The sequence below is a fragment of the Aspergillus caelatus genome (genome assembly GCF_009193585.1).
Source record: "Aspergillus caelatus strain CBS 763.97 unplaced genomic scaffold BDV27scaffold_272, whole genome shotgun sequence".
Lineage (NCBI taxonomy): Eukaryota > Fungi > Ascomycota > Eurotiomycetes > Eurotiales > Aspergillaceae > Aspergillus > Aspergillus caelatus.
The window spans coordinates 35,051-44,072 of record NW_022475535.1 but is presented as its reverse complement, the minus strand read 5'-3'; the positions used below and the strand labels follow the sequence as shown (position 1 = coordinate 44,072).

At 49.6% G+C, this 9,022-nt stretch overlaps 3 protein-coding genes across 3 annotated transcripts; 1 reads left to right on the top strand and 2 right to left on the bottom strand.

The window, feature by feature from the left end:
• Positions 1 to 1,786: 1,786 nt before the first annotated feature.
• On the bottom strand, positions 1,787 to 3,217 carry BDV27DRAFT_56113 (mitochondrial 37S ribosomal protein uS9m). Its single transcript, XM_032076938.1, has 2 exons — positions 2,281 to 3,217; positions 1,787 to 2,218 (listed from the first exon to the last, which is right to left on the bottom strand). The coding sequence occupies exons 1-2, from the start codon at positions 3,122 to 3,124 to the stop codon at positions 2,127 to 2,129; spliced, it is 936 nt and encodes a 311-aa protein (XP_031922386.1). The 5' UTR covers positions 3,125 to 3,217; the 3' UTR covers positions 1,787 to 2,126.
• A 196-nt stretch (positions 3,218 to 3,413) lies between these two features.
• Positions 3,414 to 5,409, top strand: BDV27DRAFT_136397 (putative translation elongation factor eEF-1 subunit gamma). The gene is made up of 3 exons (XM_032068757.1): positions 3,414 to 3,463; positions 3,597 to 3,798; positions 4,051 to 5,409. The coding sequence occupies exons 1-3, from the start codon at positions 3,434 to 3,436 to the stop codon at positions 5,049 to 5,051; spliced, it is 1,233 nt and encodes a 410-aa protein (XP_031922385.1). The 5' UTR covers positions 3,414 to 3,433; the 3' UTR covers positions 5,052 to 5,409.
• Positions 5,410 to 5,833: 424 nt separating this feature from the next.
• On the bottom strand, positions 5,834 to 8,310 carry BDV27DRAFT_136395 (NIF domain protein). Its single transcript, XM_032068756.1, has 2 exons — positions 8,052 to 8,310; positions 5,834 to 8,001 (listed from the first exon to the last, which is right to left on the bottom strand). Exons 1-2 carry the CDS (start codon positions 8,160 to 8,162, stop codon positions 5,968 to 5,970), a joined length of 2,145 nt encoding a protein of 714 aa, XP_031922384.1. The 5' UTR covers positions 8,163 to 8,310; the 3' UTR covers positions 5,834 to 5,967.
• Positions 8,311 to 9,022: the final 712 nt, after the last annotated feature.

The window sequence follows — 9,022 nt, the reverse complement described above, 5'->3', positions numbered from 1 at the left end:
CCCCCCAAAAAAAAAATAAATAAATAAAGAAAGAAAAGAAAAGAAAAGAAAGTTGAATATACATTGTCACGATGCGGTTATCGCGCAAGTGTCCAACAGCTGGGATCCCATGACCCCCGTTGCTTCCGGTAAGCGACAATGAAAGGACAAGCAATGAAAGGGATAATTGTCATTCGATCTAGACGATAGTAAAACTTGACTGTCTCTGCGCATATCTCTATGTACATACATACATACATACATATGTATGTAAGTATATATTACCAAATATGAAATATCTGTATAGTGTATCAGGTAGTACAGTATACTATAAATGGTCTGCTGCTGCTGCACGTAACCTTGAAATTCAGCGGCTCCTTCCAATTCGACGGCCCTGGACCACATGACTATCCTCATAAGCTATAGCGCATGAAGATGGTCCATCTTGTATGGACGTATCTAACTACCATCCCGACTGCTCCGTCAATTCTCTAGAAGCCGTTCGCCCACCACTCGTGTTTGATGAACTCCAGGGAATATCCCCGTCATAGTTCTTGAGATTGCGTCTATTGTTCGGGGTCAATGGACGTCAAGCCAGCATCCCTGTCGTTGGTGACCACCAGGTACAATAAGGAATTGTTTATTACCCCAGACTTGGCCAACCATTGTTCGAACCGTTCTCATAATCCCTGGCACAGCCTTGTCTCTTCTATCAACCTATCTTATTTCTATGGAAGCAACGGGGGTCATGGGATCCCAGCTGTTGGACACTTGCGCGATATCCAATCTGGAGATTTTTGCTTGGTTAGCAGATCTTGCTAAATGCTAGTAGTGCTAGCCCTTGAGGCCTATATTATTTAAGTTCATGGATCACCAACTCCAAAGTTATCTACCAGTTTTTCTCGCGATGACGCATTCCAGCATCAGGCAGGACAGGCTGTTCTGATTTACCGTCTGTCAGTATTTACAAATTCGGATCGTATCTAAATCAAAAGTCTTTCCGGTCATCTTTATTATGACGCTTTGGCACCTTGACTGGTGGTGCTGTAAGTAAATCATACAATCCCTCTGTATTGCTCTCTTGAAAGATTGGGGGCTTTGTATGAGCGCAAGTTGCATAACACCTGGCTTTCCCGCGTCTACAGCGTGGCAAAGTGATGGCTGACTCGTCTGAGTAACATGAATGTCAGCTCCCATGCTTGCCTACGAAGTTCTGTCTGTGCTCAGGGCATGCGTGACAGGGGAGTTGTTTGGTCGTGCCGATAGACGTGCCCCCCCCCCCCCCCCCAGCCCAAGAAGAGTCACCACCGATGAAAGCTTCAACCATGCAGTCAAGACTCTTTTATCCGCAACGAATGAAGCGCATCCGCGGCAACTGATTCGGCAGTCAATGGTCGGGATTGCTTCATTCACCCGAGTTGGTGCAGGATCTGTGTAACTACACTAATCAGATTTGATAAATGCCGACATACCCCTATGTCTGCAATGTGCATCTACGCCCGGGCCGTATTCGTCCCACATCATCAGACGAACTCCTTTTGAAACTAAATCTCAACTGGCCGGGCTTACCGCCACATGATAGCGCACCGAAACTACAGCCCTTGGGCTCGACTGTGTAACGAAACTCCGGCAGTGCCCAACGGGCCATATGTGACCGATAGAGGTGACGAGACTGGCTGCCTTGGGATGGTTCATGCAGCTTTCGCCTTTCATGTTCATCCGGGTTTGCGCTCTATGTTCTGAATAATTCGTTGTATGACACAAGGTAGTTCTCCCACTGTACTACAGAACCTGGTGGTCGTGTTCGACTTGGCACGACCGCTGAGCCGGCCAGGATCTGAAACACGCTGATCCAGTGGCGTTCTTCCTTGACCATCCAATAGCTGTGTAAAGGCTCCGTACAACAGTATCACTTGTCCAATAGTTCAATTGAATCAGATGAATTAACGCCAATAGCTAAGGGTACATGCTTGTCGCCGAGACCATGCAGTGCCGTATTTTGAAACGACCGCCATGACATCTGAAGGGATGCGTGCAACACAAAATATACATCGTCGAGGGTCACAAGGGAAAGTGGAATAATACAGCAAGGAGAAGAATGAGAAAGAAGAAAAGAAGCTCCCGAGACAACAGGGGATAGGCCTGCTTCACCTCTTGACCCAGGTGGGCATCTTGCGGGCCTTGACATGACCAGGCTTCTTTCTCTCCACACGACGCGCATCCACCGTGATAACACCAGCTGTAAGATGACAGTCAGTAATGTATTCAATGATCGGGTAGCAACACGCATATTATACGCACCTTTACGCAGAACAGGCTTCAGTCCAGGCTCGTGGACCAACAATGCCCGTGCCAAGGCCAACGTAATGGCCTCTGCTTGTCCAGTAACTCCTCCTCCGCGGGCAGTAGCCCACACGTTGTACTTGTCCAATCTCGATGTGCATCTCAAAGGCCATGTAGCACTCTCTCGATCATGTAGACGAGGAAAAGCTTCAACTAGGGTCTTCCCGTTGACCATCACGTCTCCCTCTCCTTCAACCAGATGGACCACAGCCGAGGATGTCTTTCGCTTCCCTCTACCACGGGCCCGGCCCATCTCATCCACCGTCGCTGGTGCCGGCTTATTCCCATAAGGATTTCCCGGACGAAGGAAGGTTTTCAGGGTATCGCGCACTTCAATCGGCATGATCTTCGGGTCAATTCTATTTAGTCGTTGTAAGATTTTGATAAGGTTCTTGTATTTCTTCGTCGGCACAGGCTCGCCGACAAAGTCGCGGAATTGTGCCAGTTTGAACCAGGCCATGCGGGGCGCTTCACTAGGAGCAACAGTCGGTAACGAAGCCCATTTTGCTAGGATAGTCTCCAAGTTCAGCAGGTGGTCGATGAATTTGGGACTGCCGGAGAAGTAGGCGGGTGATGCAGGAACAATCCGGGCGGGTTGGGTATAGAACTTTTCAAAGTCGATCTCGGGTGCCGCTTGCACCTCCGTCGCATATCCACGAGCGTTTCTTCGTTGTTGTGAGAGGATCGAGGGAACATTAGAACGAAGGGAGATCTTGGGAGTATGGAGGAAAGATCGCAATTGAACTGTCCGACGGACGGACTGCATCGCGTTCACGATGCAACTGGGGCTCTGCCAGGCCATAGTAAAGCTGCCTCCGGCTGGCGGAAGCTTTGCCTGAGACTAAGAGGGTAGGAAGAGAGAAGAAGCAGCGCAGAGGAGGACTTGGGATCGCCGGCCAGATGCGACTTACCGTCTCCAGCGATTCTTGTTCCTGAGGTTTTTCGATGGGGACCACGTCACGTGGACGAGCAAATGTTCCTCCGGCGCCGACGGCTCCGTCTGATTCGCACAAAATTTCGTTCTTATACCCCTCGAGCTGCTTCCCCCCTCCTTTTTCTCTTTTCTTTTTCCTTCTCTCCCCCAGTCCTTCCAAAGACAACAGCTTTCACAATGGCCTTCGGAAAGATTTACGGTCAGCCTGTATGTGCTCTTATTTTTTTTTCCTCTTCAGCTTCCTCTCAGTCATCATCTCAACCGATGATACTTTTCTGACGATCTGCTCGTCGTGGGGGTTACCTTGGGGAACGTCCGGCTAATAGGTGACTCTACACAGAACAACGGTCGCACCATCGCTGCCCTCGTCGCGGCTAAGGCCAACGACGTTGAGCTCGAGCTGGTGCAGACTGAGGCCAACGCCGAGGCAGAGTTCAACAAGTCTGCTGAGTACACCAAGCTCAGCCCCCTCGGCAAGATCCCTGCTTTCGAGGGTGCCAATGGTTACACTCTCTCCGAGGCCATTGCCATTGCTGTCTACGGTACGTGTTTTGTGTGAGAGGATTCCTTCCCTCTAGTATTATTCTATCCTGCTTTACCGCCGCTTGATATGATGAGCGATTTTATTCCAAATAAACTAGTTATCCCTGGCAGAACAACAGTGTTGATGAACCAAACTCTGAAATTTTCTTCGATTACCCCGCATATGTTGGGCAATCTCTTTCGTGGCACATTTTCGAGATCTTAGTGCTTTAGAGTTGTACATTTCCTGAACATGGCTAATTATGACTCAGTGACCTCCCAGAATGAGAAGACCACCCTCTTGGGTAAGACCAAGCAGGACTACGCTTCCATCCTCCGCTGGTTGTCCTTTGTCAACGCGGAGGTTCTCCCCCGCCTCGGCGCTTGGTACCGTCCCCTCTTGGGCTTGGACGGCTACAACAAGAAGAATGTTGAGGAAGCTTCCAAGGCTGCTCTGAAGAACATCTCCGTTTTGGAGAAGCACCTCACTGCCAACACCTTCCTCGTTGGCGAGCGTATCACCTTGGCTGATATCTTCGCCGCCTCTCTCCTCACCCGTGCCTTCGCCACCGTTTTGGACAAGAAGTTCCGTTCTGAGAACCCTGCTGTCACTCGTTGGTTCCAGACCATTGTCAACCAGCCCTACTTCAAGGCTGTTGTTGAGAACCCTGTTCTTGTTGACGAGGTCATCAAGTACACCCCTCCCAAGAAGGAGGAGAAGCCCAAGAAGGAGGCTGCTCCTGCCCCTGCTGCCGAGCCCAAGCCTGAGGGTGAGCAGAAGAAGCCCAAGCACCCACTTGAGGCTCTTGGCAAGCCCGATTTCATCCTCGATGACCTCAAGCGTACCTACTCCAACGAGGATACCCGTCCTGTTGCTCTCCCTTGGTTCTGGCAGAACTTCAAGGCCGAGGAATACTCCCTGTGGAAGGTGGACTACAAGTACAACAACGAGCTCAAGCTCACCTTCATGGCCAACAACCTGATCGGTGGTTTCCACGCTCGTCTTGAGGCTTCCCGCAAGTACCTGTTCGGTGCTCAGTCTGTCTACGGTACTAACTACGACTGTGTCATCCGCGGTGTCTTCCTGGTCCGTGGTCAGGAGTTCAAGCCTGCCTTCGATGTCGCCCCCGACTGGGAGAGCTACGACTTCGAGAAGCTTGACCCCTCCAAGGAGGAGGACCGCAAGTACGTCGATGACATGTGGGCTTGGGATGTCCCTGTCACCGTCGACGGCAAGGAGTACCCCTGGGCTGACGGCCACGTCTTCAAATAAGCTAGTGCATTAGGTCCTGTGGCAAATTCATGATGTTACGTCCTAATTTCTTATCGTTGGGTGGCCATTCTCATATTCGGCCTAAAAAAAAAAACACTTCTCATCACATATACCCTAGGGCTGGAGAGTACTACGATTCAGCACGACTTGTGGTTCAGGTTTTCTGCATCGTGCCGCCCGTACAGGTCTCCGCCCCATCCATATCCCGTCTAATGTCTACACTGTCCATGACGGTTTACGCTTTCTGAAAAAACTTTTGATCATGTCACGCTTACGAATTGAGATGTCGGATGATGCAGTAGCTAACCTAGTTTAGCACTAAATAGCACTTTGTGCTCACTCAACCACTTCTGATCCCATCGGGGTATTGCTTGTAAACCTGTAACCTCCAGTAAAACGTATAGACTGTAGTTTGTTGGCCTCTGCTTAGACATGTCAATGATCTCGACAGAATCGCATTGCTAGAGTTATGCTGTTTGATTCACTGGTCGATGATAGCCGGCGCCCAGGTAGTTTGTCTTGATTTTGTAGACAGGCAATTTATCCGAGGACCTCGGAGCGACTAAAAATATATGCAATAGACGAGGGATGCAGTAAGCTTAGTTACGATATCTAGTTTGTAGCCATATATCGATGTAACTATATGGATCGTGCAACTGAGACTTGAATCACATGGAAAGTAGTTTCCATATACACAGAGCCTTTGGTGAGACTTCAACTCTAGTCAACGATATAATACGGATGAACCCTATACTGGCTATGGGTATATGACCAAAATGATCTTCAATGCAATCATATTATTCCATTCGTGGGTATCAAATTGCGTAAACAAGTGTATCTATCTATGTACTAAACATGCATAATTTAGAAGATAATGTCCCTAATAAACGCATATAAATCACACCTCCGTCAAGACTTAGTCAGTTCTAACATTCAGAGAATCCTCTAATCGGTCTAGGAGAAAATTCTCGGATTCGGCAGACGAAGTTGCGGGTGATGGTGACCGTTCAAGGGTCGGTTGCACGACGGCTTTTGCAGATTCAGCGGAGCAGATACCGGTACTTGTTGCCGCTGGGGTAGTGGCAGGAGCAGTAGCTTTGTCTTCTTGACCTCTCGGGGAGGCCTTTTGTGCTATCTTGCGAGTCTTCGTTTCCGCTTTTGACTCTAGCTTCTGCTCCTGTTTGCGGGCCTTGCGTTGCTCCTTGCGCCTTTTGCGCCTTTCTTTGCGGGCTTGCGCCACGGCTGTCGGCTCAGTTGGAATGTCTTGTTGGGAAGGTGGAGAGTGGGCGTCGCCGGTGGTGGTATTGTTGTGATTCTGGTCGACCTTCTTGGAACTAAGGCCGAGGTCAAGCTCAAGAATGCCATGATTTTCGGGTAACTCTAAGTTCCACTGATGGAGAACTCTGCTGACATCGTCATGTTTTGCTAGTTCGTCTAGGAGTTGCATAACCTTTGGAAATATTGTGGATTCATCAAGACCGCGCTGGTTGGTAAATTCCGGAATCTCGAGTATGTTGTATGGTTCACTGAGAGCCTTGAGTTTACTGTCGTCAATCAGGATGGTGTTGGACTGGTCCCACTGGGTTTTCAACTGCGTGCCAACCTGCGCGGCTTTGCGACGTTTATTCTGAGAAGGTGATGGGTATGACGCTTGAACCGCCTTATCGCTCCATACCGTCTCTAACGTTTTGTAAACTTGAATTTTGGCCCGATATTGTGATGATGTGAGGCCAAACTTGTCACGACCCCATTCTGCTACAAGAGCCTTTCTTTTACTGCCCGGGAAGAGCCTGTCGCAAACCGCCTTCACCGTGTTCGGCTGGGAACTAGACCAGATCATAACCTTATATTTTCTCACCAAGTTATCCAAGAATTCGTCCAGTCCTGCCCTTCTGGCAAACACAGGGGGGAACCGCCGGTGCTTGCGGTAGATCAGCGTGCCATTCAAGTCCAAGATGACCAACAGTGGCTGGGGAGAAGTGACCAATTTTGGCGGTAAGGACGACTGCTCAATGTATAATTTGACGGGGGATGGAGGCTTAGGTGGCGGCGAAGCTACGTCCTTCGTTGCCGATGCTCCGACAGGTGGTTGACCAAGCACATCTGAGATGTTGCCCCCAGCAGAACCAGCTGCTGCAAAAGCCATTGGATCAAATGGTAAGGGCGGAAAGCCACTTAAGAGGGGTCCTGCCATCGCCGGATTTTGTATACCAAAGTTCATCATGAAAGGAGGCGGAGGCATGAGGGAGAAGAAATTCAGAGGATTACTCATGTCATTCGGCAAAGCAGTGTTAAACGATCCAAACGCAGGTTGATCGGAAGGCTGAGATTGTGACTGCTGATTAGCGGTATTTGGAGAAAAGAACGGAAATTGAAGTGCTTGTTCATTGAAGGCAGCCATCCCACTTGGACCTCCAGGAAATATGGGCATATTGAAATTTGGGTGACTGCTAACACCGTCGTGGCTCGCTCCCATGTGTGTATTGCTCTGTGAAGAATACGACTGCGAGGGAGACGGTGCTGGGCGAACAGGAAACGGCCCTTCTTGACGATATTGATGCGCGCGTTTGTCTGAGCTCATACTTCTGTCCGCCGATACCTGATTGCGCAGCCTATGACTCCTCCGCGGGTTGCTAGGCGTAGCTTTTTCAGGGGCCTGGGACGCTGCTCTTCCCGGGTCATTGCGAGTCACCGTCTTGGCATTCCAGCGACCTCGATAGGGTCTCCATGATGCCCTAAGATTGCTATTTGCATCTCCCTGGGTTTCACCGTAGCCCGACCCATTCTCTGCAACAGTAGACCAATTGTCTCCTTCAGTTGTCCCTTGCTCCATTCCAAGGTCGGGAGGTCTTTCGATATTGACCAAAGCCGGTGATTGTTTCTTCCGAGGGCACAAACGTGAAAGCAATGCTGATGTAGAGAATGGTGCCGCAACAAACTTCGGGATAACCTATAGAGGTCAGTTCTTCATCGGACAAGACAAGGAATACGCCGACGCACCTTATAGGAAGCCCCACTTCGAAACATGCGATCATGCACTATGATCAAAGAAGGGGGTAGAGCTGGAGTGAGAATATGAGAAAAGGTGGCCGTACATGAGCGGCATCCCATGGGCACACGAACGAGGTGATAGACCAACAGTAAGGTGTCTTAAGGGAGCAAACGAGAATGCGATGAAACTGATGGCGAAATGCAAAATCGCGGCCAAACGGTCCAGATCCACCAACTAGAGCAAAGCTGCTGCTCCCACCGCCTTAAATGACCGGCAGTATCGCTTCATTTTTTTTGCTCCGCCTTCACCGCCATTGATTGGGCTTCTATTGATACATTGGCTTTTTTTGCCCTTCGCTCTTTCTATCTTTCTTTTGGACAGTATTAATAATCGGATATAACTGCTAGCGAAATGGCGATCTCGGATCTTCTCAACCGTCGTGTGCGAGCTTTGCCGGAGGAAGACGAAGAGATCTATTCAGAAGAATCAGCATTTGAAGAAAAAAGCGATGATGGGCGCTCAGGTGAATCAGATTCAGATTCAGACGATCATGACGACGCAGCATTGGAGGTGACTGATGACAACGTTCGTTTTAAAGTTCCTACTTTTTGGCCCTCATAACGATATTCTGACTTTTGCAATAGTCTGAACACGACGAGCCCGTTGACTCAGAAGACGGCGAAGGCAGTGAAGACAGCGAAGACAACGATAATGGAGAGGACGATGTCCAAGCATCCCTTAGTAGCATATCCTTTGGAGCCCTCGCCAAAGCGCAAGCATCCCTCGGTCCGAAAGGCAAGCGTAATGCAAAAACTGCCAAACCTACAGAAGAATCCCCGCAGACGACATCACCGCTAGACGACATCAGAGCGCGAATCCGCGAGGCACGGGAGCAAAAGCGTCAAGAGTCGGTAAAATCCAAGGACTCGGCAAAACCTGCAAGGACTTCGAAACATGCCCCAATGGTTCAATCATCTAA

What these genes read in the sequence shown, in the direction of transcription:
- BDV27DRAFT_56113 (XM_032076938.1), bottom strand. Translation starts at nt 3,124, where the DNA reads ATGGCCTGGCAGAGCCCCAGTTGCATCGTGAACGCGATGCAGTCCGTC. An exon ending in GAAGCCTGTTCTGCGTAAAG is followed by an intron (nt 2,219 to 2,280) that starts GTGCGTATAATA and finishes GTCATCTTACAG; the next exon opens with CTGGTGTTATCACGGTGGAT.
- BDV27DRAFT_136397 (XM_032068757.1), top strand. Translation starts at nt 3,434, where the DNA reads ATGGCCTTCGGAAAGATTTACGGTCAGCCT. An exon ending in GAAAGATTTACGGTCAGCCT is followed by an intron (nt 3,464 to 3,596) that starts GTATGTGCTCTT and finishes GACTCTACACAG; the next exon opens with AACAACGGTCGCACCATCGC. An exon ending in CATTGCCATTGCTGTCTACG is followed by an intron (nt 3,799 to 4,050) that starts GTACGTGTTTTG and finishes ATTATGACTCAG; the next exon opens with TGACCTCCCAGAATGAGAAG.
- BDV27DRAFT_136395 (XM_032068756.1), bottom strand. Translation starts at nt 8,162, where the DNA reads ATGGGATGCCGCTCATGTACGGCCACCTTTTCTCATATTCTCACTCCA. An exon ending in GAAGTGGGGCTTCCTATAAG is followed by an intron (nt 8,002 to 8,051) that starts GTGCGTCGGCGT and finishes TGACCTCTATAG; the next exon opens with GTTATCCCGAAGTTTGTTGC.